Consider the following 22,644-nt stretch of genomic DNA (forward strand, 5'->3'; position numbering starts at 1 on the left):
AATGGGTTTAGGGGTTTAAACGATGGCCAGGTGTGAGGTTTTAAATCTGCAGAAAATTTTAAATATGGCGGAGTTTCCCTTTCAGTGCGATGCAATGCAGCTTCGACACTGATGTGTCGCTGTGAAAAGGACTCGGGTGGAAGCAAGACTCTGCTGTTCCACATTGTTCTCTACTAGTCAATGAAAGCGCTAACGGTTTAATTAAACGCGTTTAATATTATCAGTAATATTAGCTCGGATACTTGGTGTACTACTCTTTGATTGTCTTACACGAATACACTGGATTTAAGTGTCTGTTGTGTTTTCTCTTGGCAGAACCAGCGAAGCTCTGTTTACAGTGGCGAGTCTGAGCAGAAAGTGAGAATGTTTCTAAAATAAGGTTTGTATTTTCGTATTTTATCTGTTATTATTCGTCCTAAGCTGTTACCTGCCTCTTCGGAGCCTAACCCCCTTTAACGTTACTTTGGTGAACCGTTTAGTTTAGTCCCTCCCGAGGCTTAAGTCTGTTGCAGCATTTAAGGTGGAACGGAAAATTCACCGAACAAGCCGGCGAACAGGAGAGCTTCGGCTGAAGTCTGTAGCTGCTTAACTATTTAAGGTGGAACGGAAAATTCACCGCACAGGAGAGCTTCGGCTGAAGTCTGTAGCTGCTTAACTATTTAAGGTGGAACGGAACAGTTCAAGGAGGCTGGAGAGCTCTCATTCAGTGTCAGTGAATAACGGCTACACCTCTTAAAGTGGAACGAAATATTCGTTTAAGAAGCTAACTTCAACTGTTTTCAACTTTTTCCCACAGTTTCACGCCTCAAGTTTTAGTGTTTTTACATTTTAAACTACGCAGTTTACTTAGTAAATAAGAAAACGTAGTACAAAATAACAGACAAATTACAGTATGTACACAGCTTAACTTACATCTTTTATTTTAATAATCTGTACATATAATATGCATTAAATATTGCACTATTTAAATATACAGTGTTATATATAAATAGGAAAAAGCAAGTGTATTTAACAATTTACATATGAGCGTTAGGAAAGGGATTCCAAAAGTGTTGTGACAAAAAAAAAAAACCTGTCGTAATTACACTGTTCTAAAATGGTTGTAAAAGTTAAAGGAAAAATATACCTTGCAGAATAACTTGGATGTAGCTTTACACCATCGCCTTGATCAGTATGTGAACATCTATTAAAGTGCAGTGGTTTCCTGTCTCAGTCTCTACCATCTGCAAGTTGACGAAATTGGATTCCCTAGGTTTGTGACATCACAAACTGTTGCTGTCTGAATCCACCCATTTGAGGTTGTCTTCAGAACACTGCAGTTTTAGGCTGAGCCATGGAGCTGACTGTTTATGTCTTGAAAGATACTTCTATGTTGTGTATAAATAAAACCACACAGTGAAAAACTTGATTTTCACTGGAAAAAGTCTTTAAAATGTAATACAAAAAATTTTCAAGGAGCAGAAATACACTGTTGTTGACATTTACCACATCCAGCTTGTTTACAGTGGTTGTGCCATTGGTGACAATCATAATTAGAATGTAATGCCTGATATTTGCGACCATGTTTCAGTTGAGACTGTGTTTGAGACTTGAGTTTCAAAATAAAATGCTGGCCAAAAATGTATATAGAAATTAAATGGACATGTTTGTGTTGTAGCTCCTATTTTCAAGACGTAAATGTCACTACAATACACCATTTTAGATAAACAAAGCCAATCTGTATAAATGTATATATACATTTAATCTACATTATTCATTCTGGGAATAATATTACATTTAGAAATGTTAAATTAATCTCCAGAAATGTCCATTTGTCATTAATCAGTTAAGCTCTTCTTGAATTAAACAATGACTATCATCTGTGACCTCAGAACGGCAAATTTGTTGTTGTTTGCTATTTTTTTCCCAGTTTGTGCTGAATGCTGTAGGTTGGTCAGAGAGAACCATGTCTTTAATGCATCTTTCGTCACTGTACCGTCACTTCCCAACCACATTGTGTTTTATGTCATTTGCAGGAATATGGCGAGCAATCTGCAGAAAAACTGGTATTCCATCCTGGGGGCTGCCCCAGGTGATGATCTACAGGAGCTGAAACAGAAGTACCAGAGGCTGGTCCTCGTGGTATGTGTCAACTTCCTTTGATTAACTGTTTCCTTAATCTTGTTTAATGTGCATAATTTAGCACTGCAGTTTGAAATAATAAATATTTGTCCATGCTCTCTGAGGACTAGCTGCAGGCATGTTCAAATTTGACTTCATGAACTAAATGAAGTAAGCAACACCAAGGTTGCAACACTGTTTGACATGTGACTAATGGCATTCTCAAGGAACACTGCGAACACTGACAGGTATAATTATAGCTTAAGACTATAGTGATGTCAATCAAAATAACTGAAAACTAGCAGCTGAGAGGCAAATATTTGGTATCTCAATGCATTGCGTTTACGATTGATTATACCAGCAACAATGTTATTTGATATTAACAGCAGTGAAACTGAACCTGGTGTTGGGATAATTCAGAAACACTTTAGACCTGTGGAGCAAAGCTCGCATCCCTCTCTCTCTCTCTCTCTCTCTCTCTCTCTCTCTCTCTGTAGTGAACTGACCACAATGTCCCCGCTCTCGTGTCCCTCTCGCACTCTCTCTAGTGAAACCTACACTGTAAAAAATTGCTGTAAATATACAGCGAGTCTGCTGCCAGTATTTTATTGTAAATCATAGTATTTACAGTAAATTATTGTATTTTTCAATTACAGTAATATGCTGTAAATTTGAAATACAGTAGTGTTCCTGTAAAAATACAGTAAATGGCTGGGAACTCTGCTGCCAGTATTTTACTGTAAAATTTACAAGAATTTTTTTTTACAGTGTATGCATGGATAATAACTAGATTTTGCTAACGGTGATAAAAAAAAAATGAGAACAAAAGCCTGATGCCATCAGATAAATCTTAACAGGGAACGGAACAGTGTGTAGCCTCAATGTGAAAAGAGGCTATTTGTGTCGAATCTGAAACCAGCACCAATCATTAAATGTGAAACTACACATGCCCAAAGATGGTCAAATCCAGGGGGCTAATCATGGAGGGCTGAAGCCTCTCATTGTTTTGAGATGTCCCTGCTCAAACGCACCTGATTCGGCTCAGCAGTTAATGACCAGATGCTGGAGCAGGGAAATCAAACGACGCTGGGCTCAGGTAACATGTGGACTACCCCTTTATTTGCTGCGAGAGTTCTAGACTGTGGTTATTTTCTGTTGGGTGCAGGTGTCCGACACCATTGAATCATGTTAAAGACGGGCCTTGAGTTCCAGGTGATGCGGTATCACCTGGACCTGCAACATGACAGCAGCCCCCATCAGACCCCCGTTTTCTCACAGTGAGACCTGCTCAAATGCAAATGAGGTCTCTTTCATTGGGTGCATGTAATAAAGGCCCCCAGGGCTAGAGCCAGATTGCCTGACTGTTCTAAAACTCGTAGAAGCTAATTACACACTTGTGCAAATAATTAAGTGCTGATCTCAAATTGATTCTTGATTTGTTTTCCATGAGGGGGTGACAATTGTTTGATATACTTTTTAAAGTGAACGGCCGGTTTCAGCGCCTGGTCCTTTAAATGATAATGAGCCGCTCACTGTTCACCTCGACCCAAGCACACAGAAGTGATGAGCACAAGCCTTTTTTGCTCTGTTGTCTTTCTTCTCTGTTCTCGTTTCCACAGTTTTTACTCAGTGCTTGTTCTGTCTGTTTTGCGGCATTTAACCTTGTCTTTCAGCTCTCATGTAAACATTGATCCAGGGCTGTGATTGGAGAGATTGTAAGGCAGCCCCTAAAAAGTGACAGGGTGGGCTCCAGATCCCCAAATTGATGTGAACATGCACTGAACAAGGTATTACTTTCAGGGTTCCGAGCACTAGTACAAGGAACCCTCTTATAATTGTTCAGATTTTTATTATTAATCGCACAGCCCAGACCGTAAGGCCTACAGACTTGATACTTGGTCAACAGATAGTAAATGCTCAGGCGCAAAATATCAGCCTGATTGGCCTCAAGGGGGCGCTACAGCGAAAGAAAACACTTTCGTTAAAAGATTTTCCACCCCGTGTGGCATAGAGACGATATTTTATTTTCTTCATGATCCTTGGGTCAACGGTGAATCAAAAAGGTACGTACAACCACTAAGCTCCGCCCACTTAGATTATGCTAATTTGCAAAATCTATTTTCGCGAACTAGTCTCTGGATTTTCATCTGAACCCCATCTGATCTAGTTTTAAATTGTCTGATACACTTTTTCAAACAATGGCATGCCCTGAATATTCTGACCCATAGCAGTGTGTTTACATTGTAGCTTCAAACCTGTGGTGCCTCTAGAAGTTCAGGAACTCCTACACCAATACAATGGGCCAAGCCACAAGGTGAAAAAACGTTATAGGTATATACATACGTATCTTTTGTAGCCAGACATATTAGTCAACTGCACACAGTTATCACACACGAGTTTTCCGAAGGATATATTTCCACATCAGATTATATTTAGGAGTCAGTTCCACTGCTTTTATGGAGCTATTTTAAGTCCCCGGTATTGCAAGCGCTTTTGTTAGGGGTTTTGATTGATTTAGCTTGATTGATCTGTCCTTATGCTCACCCTTGCCCTGTTTAGTGCCACACTGTTTGAACATGTTGTCATTAAGAGGTATCTGCTGTCAGAGCAGGTCGTCTATTTTACCTTCAAACCACTGGCAGCGTTGCGTGACTCAGAAAGTCATCATCAAACATTGTAATTGATTCTCTTATGTATCATATGATGATTCTGTGTCTCATTCTGTGTGAAACCTCTGATCAAACTTGTGAAAGCATGACAGGATGAGGAAAGGGCGAAGGAAGTAAGGTGTAATCACTTGCTGAGTCTCCGTTGCAGTTCCTCGAGTAATCTCAGCATGGCGGTCCTCCTGGAAATGGCTGGTAACTGGAGTTGTACTCTGTTTGGCTTGTAATAATTGAATACATGTTTAGGCGTCCCACTCAGTGAGGTTTAATCTGCTCATTTTAATCTCAAACCCATTTCAATTACCACGCTCTGTCGTAAATCCACCAGGACGCTTGTGGAGCAATCAGAAGAGCAATGCTGAGGGGTTCTCCTCCAGGCCTCTGAGTCTGCGCAGGAGTCGTTCTTCATAACATTTCTGGGAAGAGTCATTCTGAGGTGCCTTTTGAAGAATTGCATACAGTTAGGTTTAATCCTGTGCTATAAATGCTGTAAATTGACAGCGAGTCTGCTGCCAGTATTTTATTGTAAATCACAGTATTTACAGTAAATTATTGTATTATTCAATTACAGTAATATGCTGTAAATTTGAAATACAGTAGTGTTCCTGTAAAAATACAGTAAATCACTGGGAACTCTGTTGCCAGTATTTTACTGTAAAATTTACAAGACATTTTTTACAGTGTATGTTCTCTTTGAATTCTCAAGCGTGGTTTAGTTTAATAGAATATTACAGATTAGCACAGCTTCGGATGTAGTTACACGCCAAGTGCCTGACCTTGGAACCCAGCGACTTGGGCGGAGAATGCCAAAAATGTAGGACAGGGAAAGCAACAAAATGAACGACTGAAGACAATAGCTACTGATACTTTGACTTAAATCTAATGTAGTCGGTGTTTTAAGCAGAATTTGTTCATGTGCTGAATTATAATTTAATGAGTAAAAAAAGGATTTAAGGAGCAAATATCATTAGACCAGTGATGCCCAAACTTTTGCCTTGGTCTCTGTGAGTGTGTGTAGTATGGGAGGGGCTGACATTAGGTGGCAGTAGTGTGATGCTGCTGGCCTTGGCTGTGGCCCCTGCTCCAGCGCTGCAGGCCCACTGTGTGTGTGTGTGTGTGTGTGTGTGTGTGTGTGTGTGTGTGTGTGTGTGTGTGTGTGTGTGTGTGTGTGTGTATGAGAGAGAGAGAGAGAGTGTGTGTGTGGGTGTGTCCCCTAGGCTCATGCAGCCACAGTGAAACCCAGTGCTGCCTGATGTATGGCCAGAGCCGGTCAGCGCTCCAAATTGGCCGGCCCTTTATATTGTGGTTCTGCTCTCCAAGCTCCATTAGCCCCGGTAAATGAATATTTTACAACGCGTGCAAAGAGACAGCAATTAAAGCGTGTAACTCTAGAGTGGAAGCAGAGAGGGGAGGGGTGGATAAAGAGAGAGAGGGAGCGAGAGAGAGAGAGAAGACACAGCGTCTCATTGCAGTTTATGTTTATTGAAAGCACCTCGGCTGTCTCAGGTGAACAGAAACACAAAAGAAATGTGGGAAGTCTCCACAGTGTGGCACAGATGTAATATCCGTTTAACCCCTATATATAAACACACACACACACACACATCACAGCTACAAGCTTAGCACCTTACTTTCAGAATACTCCACCAAACCAGCTAAATATATAATAATAATAATTACATTAAGTCTTTACCACACCTTTACAGCAGCATGTCTGAACACAGAGTGGTAGTGGACCTGTCCATTCCCACTGGACTGCAGTCACCCAGGGAGATGTTTGTGGTGCTACAGCAGAAGGCTAAGCTTCAGTTCACACCTATGGACCTGTGGCTCCATGCTCCAAGGTGAAGGCAGCAGAGCCACTTCTTTAACCTGCAGGGGTTTACTCTGGCTGGAGGGAAGAGTCGGGTGTGCTCAGTCTGCCTCCAGTTCCTCCAGGAGCTCTCTGAAGGACCTGCTGCCAGGCTTGTTTTGATGTTTCCCACTGTTAGCTGCCTTCGACACCAATGGCTCTTTGTGTGTTTTGGGGTTAGTGGCAGTGACAAGAGCTCTGCTTCGGCCCGAAGATGAGGCTTTATGTAATAACAGCTACTTTCCGCAGTATCTTGTGTTATTCAGAATAGGCTACTTATTAGCATGGAGTTGTTTTCTTTATGATTACGTAACTTTTGTGCTGTTATGTAAAGATGCAGTGAGTATGGGCTTTGTACAGAGGAGAAGGAGATTCCTCCCAGACTGGGGAGGTTGTATAGTTGTTTGTTTCACAGTGACAAAGTGGGAAAGTGGAAGAGCTCATTGTGATGGAAGCTGGGGTGTTTAAAGCGGAATAGCCTCATTCATTCATTCATTCATTCATTATCTGTAAGTGCTTATCCAGGTCAGGGTCGCGGTGGGTCCAGAGCGTACCTGGAATCATTGGGCGCAAGGTGGGAATACACTCTGGAGGGGGTGCCAGTCCTTCACAGGGCAACACACACACACACTCACACACTCACACCTACGGACACTTTTTGAGTCGCCAATCCACCTACCAATGTGTGTTTTTGTACCGTGGGAGGAAACCGGAGCACCCGGAGGAAACCCACACAGACACAGGGAAAACACACCACACTCCACACAGACAGTCACCCAGAGGAAACCCACGCAGTTCTGGTAAAATGCACTTTCCTGGTGAAGTCCAGACTGTTATGTTAATGTATTATTTACATAATATATTGCCAAAATTCTCCTCTCTGGAAACCCACTTCCAATTCTTAAATGATTCAATTTGGCAGATTCACAGCTTAATTAACAAATGCCATGGAAGAAATTTGCATAAATACTTGCCAGGATTCAGCAGCTGCTTATTGACTTTGGTTGTAAGTGTACTTCTAGTCTTCTGGTCCCTTTTTAAAAGTAGCCAGTCGTGCTGAAATATTTTCTAATGTTAATGGACCATGTGCTACAGAAGATGGAGATTGGTTGAAAAAAGGCTAACGAGTCCATTTTAAAATAAATAAATAAATAAAAGCTCAGTAATACAAGGTAACGTATGTATTGAGGTTTAGTTAACTTCTGTTAATGCTTTCGTTTGATTGGCCAGCGGCTCTCTGTCTGCTCCCACTCCGGATCTGGGATGTGTAAGCGGGTTCCCACACGCAAGTCAGTGTAATCCTCTCTGCAGGGACCCTGTGTATCAGCTGAATCAAAGGTGTTTGAGGTTAGACTATTCCTGTAGCTTTAATTAAGGAGAGCTTTGAAAAAACCAAAGACGGAAACTTTTAACTTGGCATGTGAATTCTACTTTGTTCGATGCTCTTCTACTTCAAAAGACCATTGCCTGTTGAAGCATATATCAAAGACAGAGGATGTCCCTTCAAGCGGCTGACCAATGACTGTCCAAATAGATGGACTCATTAAGGAAATATCAGCATTATGACTGTATTTTCAAATAATTGCTTAGTCAAAGTATTGATATTGGTTCAATATGAGGAACATCTAAGCTGCGTGTGAGGATACTTAAATTAGCTCAGGTTCAGATGTGGGAACGCCACTTAAGTAGCTATGCTTCTGGTATTTTATAGTCACTTATGATATGAAATGCAGGTGGCAAAAATATAAGACTAGTATCAGAGTACATGAAATTGTGTGTACAATTAAAAAGGAAGGAAGGAATGACAGATATAGTGCACATACAGTACCCATCAAAAGTTTGGACACATCTCCTCATTACTCATTGCTGGAATAGGGCTGTTCACTGTATACAACTGTGTACCAGCCCCTACCTCTGCACAACCCCAGTTATAGCCTCAAACACATTAAGAAGGTGAGCAGTTCTACAGATTAAATCTCGACGAGGCCACGGCTGTTCACTGAAAACCGTTTCAGGTGACGACCTCATGAAGCCGACTGAGAGAACGGAGAGAGTGTGTGAAGCTGTCATCAAATCAAGAGGGGGCTACTGTGAAGGGTCTAAAGTATAAAACATATTCTTGTTTGTGCAACTTTTTTTGTTGTTTACTACATAATTCCATATGTGTTCCTTTACAGTTTTAATGTCTTCCACATTCATTCAGAAAATGATTTTTAAAAAAAACATCAACAACAAAGAAAAACCAGGCGGCACGGTGGTGCAGCAGGTAGTGTCGCAGTCACACAGCTCCAGGGATCTAGAGGTTGTGGGTTCAATTCCCGCTCCCGGTGAGTGTCTGTGAGGAGTGTGGTGTGTTCTCCCTGTGTCTGTGTGGGTTTCCTCCGGGTGACTGTCTGTGATGAGTGTGGTGTGTTCTCCCTGTGTCTGTGTGGGTTTCCTCCGGGTGACTGTCTGTGAGGAGTGTGGTGTGTTCTCCCTGTGTCTGCGTGGGTTTCCTCCGGGTGACTGTCTGTGATGAGTGTGGTGTGTTCTCCGTGTCTGTGTGGGTTTCCTCCGGGTGCTCCGGTTTCCTCCCACAGTCCAAAAACACACGTTGGTAGGTGGATTGGCGACTCAAAGTGTCCGTAGGTGTGAGTGTGTGTGTGTGTCTGTGTTGCCCTGTGAAGGACTGGCGCCCCCTCCAGGGTGTATTCCCGCCTTGCGCCCAATGATTCCAGGTAGGCTCTGGACCCACCGCGACCCTGAACTGGATAATGGTTACAGATAATGAATGAATAATAAAAGCAAATCGGTATCTCACAAAGGCTCCTAAGTGGCCCCGCCCCTAATGCTTTAACGTATTAATAATAACTGTGAGTTTCTGATGCTACCTTCCAATCACAACAGTCTGTAAAGCACAGTTAGCTGGTCTTAACTCTGACCAATGGAGTTTTTCCTTTCAGCAAGAAACATACAGAACTCAGAAAGCGCAGAGCCATGAGGTCAATCACAGATAAACGCTCTGACCCCTCTCCCATCCATCAGCCCGCTGTCAGTGCCAGGACACCAGCGCTTCTCTCCCAGAGCCTGTTCGTGACTTGCGTGACCACGGCCAGCATTTTAGAGAAATGTTTTCCACCTTTTCTTCTCCGGACCCTCTTTTGTAACATCTTTGCCTTTTTAAATTGTAACACTGCCATCACTGAGAAATACTTTGTAATAGGCTGGACAGTGCTTGGCAGAGGCAGCCGACCCCTTCGCGGCCCACCACCGCCCATACCCCCCACCCCCCTCAACAACCCTTTAGTCACAACGCAAAATGCTGCTTCAGATTTGGCTCTGCACTGAGGCTGTTAATGATTCTCTCAATCAGGAAGTTAATTTTTGGCTTGTTGTTAAAGTCGATGTCCTTTTCCCTCCCTCTCGTCCCATTCAGATGGGCAGCTTGTCCATTTAAGAGCGTGAAAGCAACAACAAAAATACAAGAGGCATAGAGGGGATGGGAGGTGGGAGAAAGGGGAAACACACAACACACAGAGTGATTAGAAAACACAACCGCCCTTAAATTTTAATTAGTTTTAAAAGTAATTGCTTGAAATGATTAGTTGAATTCTGGTCAGTCTTCCTGTTACTTAAAATTAAAAATATAATTGCAGCGGACAGTAATTGGCTAGCCCAGGACTGTTGGTTATTGTAGTCCAGTATCACCCCATGCATCATTATCTGACTTTGGCAGCAATTCAGCTCCTGAACCGCAGCAGCCATCCAAAAACACAAACACACGCAATGCTCTGCCGGCCAGTGCCAGAGCGCAATCAGCGGCCCGCTTGAATGCCTAGTAGAAAGGATCTAAGTTGTTTTCCGTTTGCCCTCTTCAACCTCTTTGGTTCTCCCATGGCCCAGCGCAGAGCCCTGCAGGAGCGGGACCCACGCTAACGGAAGGCCAGAGCACAGCCCTCAGGAGCAGAATCACTCTCCGCTATAAGAGCAGATCCAAACAAACAGGAGCGTCAAAACACCCCGCACTGGTCAGAGAACATTCCTCTGAGCTATCTGCTGCTACATAATCTTTTTAGTCAAAGCCATGACATAATGCATAGGCTCAGTTTGTCATATTTTGGGTTGTGGAGTAGAGATGCTGTCTGCAGTGTTTTTGGCTGGAGGTGAGGGGTGGCCTCTGGCCTGCTCCAGTCTCAGGGCACGTACTGTCCTATGATTCCCTGACCCTCTTGCTTTTTGTGCTGCATTCTGTTTGATCTACTCTGCCTCTTGTAGTCCGTTGTCCAGCATAAATGCACATCAGGACGTGAACTCATGGGTTGCAGCTGATGTCACAGTACAGAGTAGCCGCCATATTGAGGATGTACTCATGACACTAACACACAGCTCAAATAAAAGCAGTGATATTTAAATTGTTTTTTTGTTTCTGTCAACACTTTGTCCTCATTCATTCATTCATTATCTGTAATCGCTTATCCAGTTCAGGGTCGCGGTGGGTCCAGAGCCTACCTGGAATCATTGGGCGCAAAGCAGGAATACACCCTGGAGGGGGCGCCAGTCCTTCACAGGGCAACTCACACATTCAATCAGAAGGACACTTTTGAGTCGCCAATCCACCTACCAACGGTCACAAACAGTCACCCGGAGGAAACCCACACAGACACAGGGAGAACACACCACACTCCTCACAGACAGTCACCCGGAGGAAACCCACGCAGACACAGGGAGAACACACCACACTCACATACAGTCACCCGGAGGAAACCCACGCAGACACAGGGAGAACACACCACACTCACAGACAGTCACCCGGAGTGGGAATTGAACCCACAACTTCCAGGACCCTGGAGCTGTGTGACTGCGACACCTACCTGCTGCGCCACTGTGCCACCCACTTTGTCTTCATCCATCCATCCATTATCTGTAACCGCTTATCCAATTTAGGGTCGCGGGGGGTCCAGAGCCTACCTGGAATCATTGGGCGCAAGGCGGGAATACACCCTGGAGGGGAGCCCGTCCTTCACAGAGCAACACAGATACACACACATTCACTCACACCTACGGACACTTTTGAGTCGCCAATCCACCTGCAACGTGTGTTTTTGGACTGTGGGAGGAAACCGGAGCACCCGGAGGAAACCCACACAGACACGGGGAGAACACACCAACTCCTCACAGACAGTCACCAGGAGCGGGAATCGAACCCACAACCTCCAGGCCCCTGGAGCTGTGTGACTGCGACACTACCTGCTGCGCCACCGTGCCACCCCCACTTTGTCTTTCATTTAGACATTTAGACAATATTATTATTGAGAGTTATAAAAACAGGTTTGTAACGAGAATAGTTCTGTATTTAATCGTCTTATTTGAGTTTAATGTTCTTGAATAATCCGTTTTTATTTTCATTCTGACTTTTCTCACTCGCGCTTCTCTCAGTCTCGCTTTTGCCTCCAAAAGTTTCTCGCTTTTGACGAGGGGGGGCGGGATCTAGACAGTCATTGGCTGCTGAAGTTAAGCTCCGCCCACTCAGCACATTCTGCACAACCTAACCCTGATTGGAAAATGACTCTAAGCTTCTGTGAGAAACTGTGCGTTACTAAAAGACATAATCGTTAAAAATAGTTGATATGGTTTACCTGTGTTTGCCCATCGGTCATTTTCCAATCAGGGTAAGACTAGCACGCTCACGTAGCGGGGTGTGCAGAATCGGCTGGGTGGGCGGGGCTGTACTTCAGCAGCCAATGACTGTCTAGATCCCATCCCCCCATTAAAAACTCAAAAGCGAATAACTTCTGGAGGTGAAAGCAAGAATTGTGAGAAGCGCAACTGAGAAAAGGCGGAATGAAAGCGAAAACAGATTCTTCAAGAATATTAAACTCAAAAAAGTCTATTAAATACAGAAATATTATATTTACCAACCTGTTTTTATAACTCTCAATATTAATGAATTTTTTCAATTATAAAATGACATTTATTGGTCATGGATTCTGTTTTTTGGTTCTCAGAACGTTAGAACCTATTTTGACGCCATAAAGCTGCAAGTTATAAATTGATTCCCGCTCTGAATGGCTATTATTGTTCGCTCTGTTGACTCTTCTGATTGGCAGTTGCACCCAGACAAGCAGAAGCCCGGCCTTTCAGAGGAGGAGGCTGACCTGCACCTGCAGAGGTTCATAGATGTGGACCAGGCCTGGAAGGTGTTGAGCAATGAGGAGAGCAGGAAGATGTTTGACCTTCAGTTAAGGGGTGGGTACCTTCTCCCTCAACAACACTTCTGAGTCTTCTTGCTTGTTCCTTTAATTCCAGGTCTGAAATCATCTATGTCCCTCTCTAATCCACGAGAAATGCAGTATACTTCAGGGTTTTTGGATCGCTATCCAAAGTTTGAGATCAGATTTAAATAACATTCATGCAGATATACTTCGATCAGCCTTAATTTTATGATCACCTCCTTGTTTCTGCACTCGTTTTTCATTCTCTCAGCACGTTGTAGTTCTATTATTACAAAGTGGAGTCCATCTGTAGCTCTGCATACTTAGCAGTTATGATGTGGTGGTGGATCATACTTAGCGCTGCAGTGTCACTGACTCACTGCTACTGTCTCTGACTTTACATCTACAAGGTGGAAGTAGGTATGTCTAATAGTCTAAAAATTTGAGCAGCACTGCTGTGTCTGATCCACTCTTACCAACACACCACCACAACATCAGTGTCAACATCAGTCTTAAAGGGGACTAACAAAGTGTGGTCCATGGCCTACAGTCTGTAATTGTAGCTCTACAAAGTGCTTCTGTGTGGTCAGTGGAGCTGAGAAAATGGACAGTAAATATACATTCATTCATTCATTATCTGTAACCCTTATCCAGTTCAGGATCGCGGTGGGTCCAGAGCCTACCTGGAATCATTGGGCGCAAGGTGGGAATACACCCTGGACGTCTTTCACAGGGCGGCACAGACACTCACACACACACATTCACTCACACACTCACACCTACGGACACTTTTGAGTCGCCAATCCACCTACCAAAGTGTGTTTTTGGACTGTGGGAGGAAACCGGAGCACCCGGAGGAAACCCACGCAGACACAGAGAGAACACACCACACTCCTCACAGACAGTCACCCGGAGGAAACCCACGCAGACACAGGAAGAACACACCACACTCCACACAGAGAGTCACCCGGAGCGGGACTCGAACCCACAACCTCCAGTTCCCTGGAGCTGTGTGACTGCGACACCAACCTAAATATTTAAATTATATATAAAAAACATATTTTAGTGTCTAGTATTAATAAAGAACTAAAATATTAACCATAATTGCTATAAGGTTTTTTATTTATTTATTTCTAATCCTTGCAGCATGTCTTGTTTAGTGGTGATACACAGCGCTGTGTGGTGTTATTAGTCAGCGAGGCCTGTCTGACTGGTGGGCCTGTGGAAAGGTCAGATGAGATGGACTGTTAACTAGGCCATTTAGAACGGCTTAGGAGCGGGTTTGTGTCCAAGCGTTCCCTCAATAAACATTGTACAGAGTGTGCTTTGGGATATTTTAATGCTATGTTAATGAGCTTCAACAAAAAATCCAGGCAATTGTTGGATTGGAGGGGCTTATATTTATGACTTACATCTGGAGATTAAAGGCTGGAAAAGACAGAAATAGGTCTTGCCTCTGAAAATGAAGGGGGAAGGGAATTATATGGAACATGGCAACATTAAAGATGTGCATCATAAGAGGCTCCCTCTATAGGCTTGTCTTCTTCCTTTGCTCAGTGCGGAGAATTGCTTCCTTCGAGCTGAGAGAGAGAGAGAGAGAGAGAGAGAGAATGAATGTAGGTCAGGTCTATCACACATGGCCTATTCTTACATGAAGTGATAGGCTGTGTCTCTCCCCTTTTGCCTGAGGAAAGCTCTCCCCCCAGCCCTCCATTAGGACCTTCAATAAATGTACATCCCTGGCCTGGCGCACCATTAAGAGGGGGTGAGAGGGTGTCCTGGGCAGCCTTTAGTCAGGGGGCTCATTCTGACTGGCCTCTCTTTGGTGGACACACCCCATGTTTCTGTGTGCTGGAAGAGCCCAGGCTCGCCTTAGCCTTGTGTACTAGCCCCCATTAAGGGCTGTGTTGTCCTCCACTGCAAATTGAGGGGGTTCAACAAGGCTGTGTTCTTCACCATAGTCGACACATGAAGCAGGACTCACAGGAGGTCTCACAAACTTCACTTGTAATTAATGTTTTCAGTCGCAAGTGAACACAGCTCTGTAACCTGCGTTGATCAAAATACCACAAGGATCAAAACCCACAGCGGCATTCTTCCCTGTCTAAACAACCCTCTTCAGAACAGCTGGTTTCAGCGCCTGTTCCTTTAAATGATAACGAGTCGCTCGCTGTTCACCCCGACCCCGAGCGCACAGCAGTAAGGAGCAAGGATCAGAAGCTCTGCTCTTTTAGCTGTTTTTGCCTGGTTCTCTTTCATTTTCTTTTTCTCTTTTATTTTATAAATTCTTTTATTTCTCTGCTCCACAGTTACTTGGGAGAGATTGTAAATAATCCACACACTCCATTTGAAGCCTGGATTTGGTCTGTAATCACTTAAATTACTGAACGTCCCCAAGTTACACTAATCTAGCCCGAGCGGGGCTTTAGACTGCCCTCTTGTCTTAGGTGTGATAATGTAGATTACAGGTAGAAAGCTGCTCAAATTGAAGCTACCGTGGCTTATGTGGCTGTGTGATGAGGTCAGCTGTAATTAAGGCTGGCGATTGATTCAGCCTCAGCTCAAAGGATGCACTAATCCCAGCCTAACAGAAGCAACATGCCCTGTGGCCTTTTCCTCCAGAGCCAAACGTGAGTAGTTATTGACTGGGCTGTGTTTGTTGTTTGCTGCGGTGGCTCGTGGAAGTGGTTTAACCCTCACACTGCCATTTGCTATTCAATGTTTCAGCATATTCATGCCCCCCTACTCATTTATGAAAGTAGGATGAGGTCATGAATATTTGAAGGTGCTGTTCTTTAAGCGATACGAAGAACGGGAAAAGCTTTACCGCTGCGGACGTCAGTGGCAGAAGTCTGTACCATTTTTTGTGTAAAAAGCGAGGAATGCTATCGATGCATGTATTTGCGACTACGTTTTTTTTTTATTCCCTGTTTACGTTTGCGCGCTGTGAGGCGTCTGTTTGGTGCAGAGGTGTGTTTAGCAGCCTCGACCAGGCCGCGGTTCTTTCCAGCTCTGTTCCATCTCAGTCCGTTGCCCACTCATGCTTGGTAATTACTCATCATTTTAGCTGTCAGCATCATCTCATAGCCAAATAAACACTGTCTGGCTGTGACGGCAGCTGTGCTTTGGACCCATCTCTTATGATAGCTTTCATCCAGAACCAGAACCCACTGACCCGTGTGGACCTGCACCGAGACCATTGTAGGATCAAACCTCTTATTGGAGTTTAATGGTATCCCTTGGTTCCACATATAGTTGACTTTTACCATCTGTTATCTGTCAAAGCTCCTGCTCACATTTGAGCTTACAAACCAGCCTTATTACAGCAGCCTGTAGGGGGGGGGGGTCCTGTATATTTTCAAATTTTTATTAGCTATCTAACATGCACCAAACAGGCTCTTTACCTCCAGCACTCTGCAGGTTAAATGAATGCAGTGCGAAGAAAGACACAGGCTAGCAGGAAGGCCCAAGACTGTCTTCACAACAACATCATTATCTGTCAGAAACACGTCCCTTGCATTTGATTTGAATGAAAACATTGCAGCGATGGGCAACAGACACAAGCACGCACATGACAATGTGTGAAAATCACTGTGACGCGACCCTGCCTCAGCCAATAGGAGACGATGCAGGGCGTGGCCTCGGTCACTGATTTGGAACACAAAACAATGGGAGGAGAAATTAAGCGCTGCTGTCATCTCACATTCCGAGCTGAGGAATTGAGCCCTACAGATACAGTAGGACAGAGACTGGTTCGGTGAAAACAGAGGTGTTCAAACTTTTTCCTCTGGAGGCCCCACATTGCCAGGTTTTTTTAAAACAAACTTATCTGGTTGTAAACTACCACAGCATATGTGTATATATAAAAAACAAAAAATCAGGCTATATGATTGCATTTGTCTAGGACTTTTATTATGTATTATAGCTTTTCCACGTTTTTGCTCATATATACAAGCTTCTGCTCTGATGGGTTGTGGGACGTGGGGGGTTCTCTTCTCATCCAGGGGTCCATAAGCCCCTAAACTCCATGATGCTGCATTTCCCACTTGACACTAATGTGGACTCTTTATTCTATAAAAATAAAATAAACCAACTTTTAATACATTTACAAAAAAATGAAGTATGAAAATATAAAGGTTTAACTTTTGATCACGTTGTTTTAAAAATTCCCTTCAATTCCCTCTTTCCCCCACCACACACTTTGAATATCTCTGGGTTAAAATGTACACCTCTGTTTTTGTTTTGAATAGGGCTGCAACAACTAATCGATTAAATCGATTGTTAAAATAGTTTGCAACTAATTTAATAATCGATTAGTTGGGTGTAAGTTATTATACACATAGGTACAGTTAATACACGTGACAAACTCTGAGAGAAGGGTTTGAAAAATGGTGGAGGCGGTCACAGCAGAGGATAATGTTAGCACAAGCAGAGAGAAAAATGTACGACCCAAGTCATCAAAAGTATGGGAACACTTTACATTAACGCCTTCAAGGAACAGCGTTAGGTGCAACATGTGCACAGCTGATCTCGCATGGCACAGCAGCACATCATCACTGCATGAGCACCTGAAAATGAAGCCTGTTGGAGCTATGTGTGAAAGAGATAAAGTATAGTAAGTTAATTCTACTTTTTCTCTCACTCAATGTTACTAGAGCCTGCTAGAGTAGTTAAACAACATTTGTTTTTCTTAGTACATTGATATTACACTCGCGTTTAGCGAACAAGCTTTAGCATCCCCCCGAGTTTTCTCTTCCACCTTAAATGTGTCAGCTCGACCAGCAGTTCCAAAACAGGCCGTAGTTTTAGTCGAGCTAATGTTAGCGACGTTAGTTTTTCTCTCACTCAATGTCACTAGAGCCTGCTGGAGTAGTCAAACAAGATGTCTCATTTTTAGTAAATTTATATCACTCTTGTATTTAGCGAGTTTTCCGTTCCACCTTAAATGTGGCGGCAGTTACATTCAGAGTTAAAAAAATCATTTTTAAATAATATATTTAAAGCCTTTTTCAAGGTCTTTTCTGACTGGCATTGCGTGTTAGTGTTTGAGTATCACAGCCAAGTGTATATTACATTATAAACACTGTGTTAAATATTGATAAATATTAAATTAATGTAACTGTCGGGTTAATTCTTCATGTAAACGCTAATTTTTAATAATGGCAGGGTGTGTGTTCCTTATACAATTACAACATTAGTTCTCTAAAATCTTAAATATCTTAACCATATCTGATCATGTGTTAGATGAATTTCCCTTTTATTCTCAGCACATGGCAGCATCATCCAATATCCAATATTTATGTAATTTCAATTTGCCTGCATCGTTGTCTGCATTTTAGATCTGTAGTTATTAACTTAAAAAAGATGTTCATATCTACACTTTCTCTCTCACCTCAGATAAAAACAGTTTTGAAGAAGATCTGCACACTACAGCAAGCAGCTGTTCTCACTGATGGTGTCCTGAATATGTTAGTAACAGACAGGAAACCACATTTGGCTTGTCTTCCTTTTTATTCGATGAATAATCGATTAATCGAAAAAATAATCGACAGATTAATCGACTATCAAAATAATCATTAGTTGCAGCCCTAGTTTTGAATTAACATTCATTGCTATTATTTATTATTTTTTGGCTATCAACAGAAAATATCTGTCCACTGAGTTCTTTCTTGTGCTGAGTCTGGGCTGTTGGGGTGGGTCCCCCGGAGGAAACCCACACAGACATAGGGAGAACACACCACACTCCTCACAGACAGTCACCCGGAGGAAACCCACGCAGACACAGGGAGAACACACCACACTCCTCACAGACAGTCACCTGGAGAGGTACTCGAACCCACAACCTCCAGGTCCTTGGCGCTGTGTGACTACGACACTACCACCGAATAAAATGTAATTATAAAATTACACGCAGGTTTATTAGATTATATTGAAGTTGTTTGTCCTCGGACGCAGCCATTAGCTGGCTCAGCTTCTTTTTCTACCATTCCCAATCAGGCTTCAGTACCATCTACCTGCTGATTCCAGTCCTGGGCAAGACGTTGTGATCGTCAGCTGCTGGACGGTCGTAATGATCCAACTCTGAAGTCCTGGATCATTACTGTTCCTCATATGTTTCCGGTGATAAATATGCATAGTAGCTTGACGGGTTAATGAGAACGTTTCACTAATTTGAACACCGCCTCGGTACGTGCGAAGCGCATTTCCGATGAGCCTTTTGTTTAAGGTATCGACACGTTTTTCCTCATCTCCACCTCAACCACGTTTTTACAGCATGGGAATTAACGGTGCAAATTTCTTTGCCAGACTTTAGAAATGATATGCAGCCAAAACTGTAATGGCACGCGCTCAGGGCAGTCTCTGGGCTAATTAAAGGCAAACATGTTGAAAAGTGGCACGGGGACGTGCTAATTACCATTCTCTCACAACAGCGGCGGGTTTTTTTTTTTTTCTTTTTCTTCCTCTTTCTCCGGATGTGTTACATCTTGGTCTTTCATATCTCTTCCCTCCTCGTTTTGTTCCTGTGACAATTAATTGTCATGTTTCATATTTTCATATTCTTTCACACTCTTAATGTATATTCACATTCAGTGACAGCCCTCGGCGGTTTGAGACCCTGTACTTGCTACTTTTCTGAGATACAAGAATCCTGCTCTTTTTTTTATTTGAGAGCTCCGTTTCTTCCTGGCGTCGAGCTCTTTGTTTGGGTGCCGTCAGAGGAGTAGCGGGGCCCTTTCTGAGCATGCCATGTTTAACCTGAAGTGATTTTAGAGTTTTCTGTCTGTGAAATGGCTTAGTGCTTCCTTTTCTGACCTTGATGATCATGCAGTTAATATTTAAGGTGGTGAGTGTTTGCTCCTCGCACTTACATATGTGCGAGGTGTCCGCCAGCTTTGCTCCCACCTTCACCACAGGCCGGGGGTGTCTTGTGTTAAAAGGTTAACACAGTGTAGTGCTCAAGCTCAGAGCAATGAGAAACAGTGGAGGCTTCTAGGTGAGTCCCCTGCCTCACTCTTATTACAACCAGTGATCGCTATGAAACTGTGCTGAACACACACCATATTTAGAAGCAAGAATTATGTCTTTTCTTAACGTTGCCGGTGTTGTAATCCTCTCTGTTCATGTGTGTGTACATGTGCAGCTCAAGAACTGAAGCAAAGCTGGCCAGTGGATGCCTGTGTCACATTGGAGGACATGGACTGGGACAGTGGTGAGTAAAACCACGTCCAAACATAATGATCACTAATGAGAACCACTTTCACCCTGAACACAGGCTACATCTGCACCAGTCTCTGGAAGGCTGCTGTCAACTATACACTGTATCAACCATAAAACCATTGTCAGGCCATTAAAGGCCTGTCTCTTAGAATTATAAACTGAGGCTAAAATAGTAATAAATAAAATAAGTAATGTGCTAATTTGTGAAAAAAAGAAGGTTCCCACAAAAACCATGAGGGGAAAAGTGACTAGAGGCAGTGAAGTGATCTTCTCAGACCTCGGCTGCTGTGATGATGTCTTTTGTGGCTGTCCTTCAGTCCGTATTTCCCCTGCGTTTCAGAGAATGAATGGTACTCCTACGACTGTCGCTGTGGTGGGGAGTTTCACCTGGAGAAGGACGAGGCAGAGGAAGAGGAAGGTTCTGTGGTGTGCTGTGACACATGCTCGCTCAGTATTGAAGTGAAGAGATCTACATGAAGCGTTCGGACAGTGTGAGCGTGTGGCTGAGTGGCGTTGATCAGAAAAGGTTTATCTTGTCCTCATTCGGTGGATGGATCCAAAATATACATATCCACCCTAATCCATCGCAAGCATCGGTGGAATCTGTATGTCCATCCATCCATCCATTATCTGTAACGCTTATCCAGTTCAGGGTCACGGTGGGTCCAGAGCCTACCTGGAATCATTGGGCGCAAGACAGGAATACACCCTGGAGGGGGCGCCAGTCCTTCACAGGGCAACACACACTCAAACTTACGGACACTTTTGAGTCGCTAATCCACCTACCAAAGTGTGTTTTTTGTACTGTGGGAGGAAACCGGAGCACCTGGAGGAAACCCACACAGACACAGGTAGAACACACCACACTCCTCACAGACAGTCACCCGGAGGAAACACACACGGACACAGGGAGAACACACCACACTCCTCACAGACAATCACCGGAGTGGGAATCGAACCCATAACCTCCAGGTTCTCTAGGGAATCTTTATGTAAAATGCTCAATTTATGAGAAACTTTCTTTGCGAAAGTCTCCATTGTTTCCACTGGTGGTGACACAAAGCTGATGCCTCTAAAAGTTTCTTTAGGCAAGGTTTATATATGAAATGTATGTCTCATTTGTGTCAAATAATGTGAATTTTAATAATGTAATACTGAATATTTTATTAAAAAGAGGAAAAGTACATATTAGTGTTCATTTCTCAGCTGTTGATTCCAATCAATTCCTTTTCCTTTAAAATCCTGGATGTGCTGCGGTCTCTCATTTTGTTGTAGGACATATTTTAACGAATTAAATTCTCACAGAAGCCTACTTCCCAGTTACTGCGTCACCCAGTAACTCTTTGAGTAAGTGGGTCGCGTCTTTCTCTTTCCTAAAAGCCCCTAGGTCATTCCCTCCGAGCCACGTGTGCTCTTTTTCACAGACCAGACCAGACGCCAACCAGAGCAACGTGGCTTTTTTTTTTTTTTTCCCCAGCACCCCCCTCCGCCTGGCTTTGTGGGGACAGTATGGCTCAGTAACCTCTTAGCTCTTGTTAACTTTGTTTGCATGTAAATAAATGTGTTTTTCCCTTCCTCACAAAGAAGACACAATCTGCCTCCACACTTCGCTAGCCGAGCGCGATCCCTCTCTTTTTCGGTCTTATTGTCCCACTTTTTCCAATAATCAGGGGATCTGTGGGGGTTACATCATTGGAAGAAGGTCACGGGTTGATTAAGACTTCAAACGGAGTCATTAGGCTGTTTGCTGAAATCCGTCCTCTCACAGAAGAAGCGGCTTGAGTGGAGCAAAAACCACGCTTTTCATCGGCGTCCCCTCCTGGCGGCCGGGCCGAAGCTGGACCTGCCAGTGGGCCTGCAGTGGACCGAATCCTAATCCATACTGACATCAATTAGGGATAATCTCATCACTTTTAGAGAGTGGGCATGTCAAAGCTCTAATTACGTCTGCTGTCCCCCCTATATGTGCAGACAGGATCAACAACACATTGTACTCCAGTGATGGGCATCGTCGTGCTATTTTTGTGAGGGCCTAACTTTTCACCTGGTCTGCACTCCAGATTTCACACTGGACAGTGGACACGTCTTCCAGCTTTTACTTGTTTTTGGCTTTTAAAATTGAGATGAGTGCATTCTTAATTACATTTATTGGATGTAGTTCTGTCATTTGCTTTCTATCTGTAATAACATTTTTGATTAAACACACATCATCACACTTATTGTTGACTAATGCACTAAATGCACGCCATGACATCCAAACGACAGACACTGGAATAGTGACAGCAGTGCTGGTTAAATAGAAGTAATAATGGAAATACATCTAGTACCCGGTTTAAAGGCATTCATCATTTTGTAATTTTTGAATTTTTTAAATATGAAACTCTTCCTAGAAAGTGTGGATCTTGGACAGGACTTAAATCTGTCCGCTGCTGAGTTGTGAAAAAACAGTAGGCGATGTTCCCTGCAGTTTTCTGCAAAAAACACTGAACGAAATAAGAACGAACTGCCCCAGGGCTCGATGTAAATTTAGCTCCAACAAATTGGACTTTATCTGCTTTTCGCAATTAACAGCAAAGCAGCTACATAGAGATTTAGACCCAGGCCCCTGAAGAGCAAG

General features: G+C 43.4%; 1 protein-coding gene across 1 annotated transcript; it reads left to right on the forward strand.

Annotated features, from left to right (window-relative positions):
• Positions 1 to 108: 108 nt before the first annotated feature.
• dnajc24 (DnaJ (Hsp40) homolog, subfamily C, member 24) lies at positions 109 to 21,174 on the forward strand. The gene is made up of 6 exons (XM_066649552.1): positions 109 to 195; positions 316 to 379; positions 2,016 to 2,121; positions 12,705 to 12,843; positions 19,951 to 20,019; positions 20,368 to 21,174. Exons 3-6 carry the CDS (start codon positions 2,020 to 2,022, stop codon positions 20,502 to 20,504), a joined length of 447 nt encoding a protein of 148 aa, XP_066505649.1. The 5' UTR covers positions 109 to 195; positions 316 to 379; positions 2,016 to 2,019; the 3' UTR covers positions 20,505 to 21,174.
• Positions 21,175 to 22,644: the final 1,470 nt, after the last annotated feature.

The sequence above is a fragment of the Hoplias malabaricus genome, chromosome 17 (genome assembly GCF_029633855.1).
Source record: "Hoplias malabaricus isolate fHopMal1 chromosome 17, fHopMal1.hap1, whole genome shotgun sequence".
Taxonomy (NCBI): Eukaryota; Metazoa; Chordata; class Actinopteri; order Characiformes; family Erythrinidae; genus Hoplias; species Hoplias malabaricus.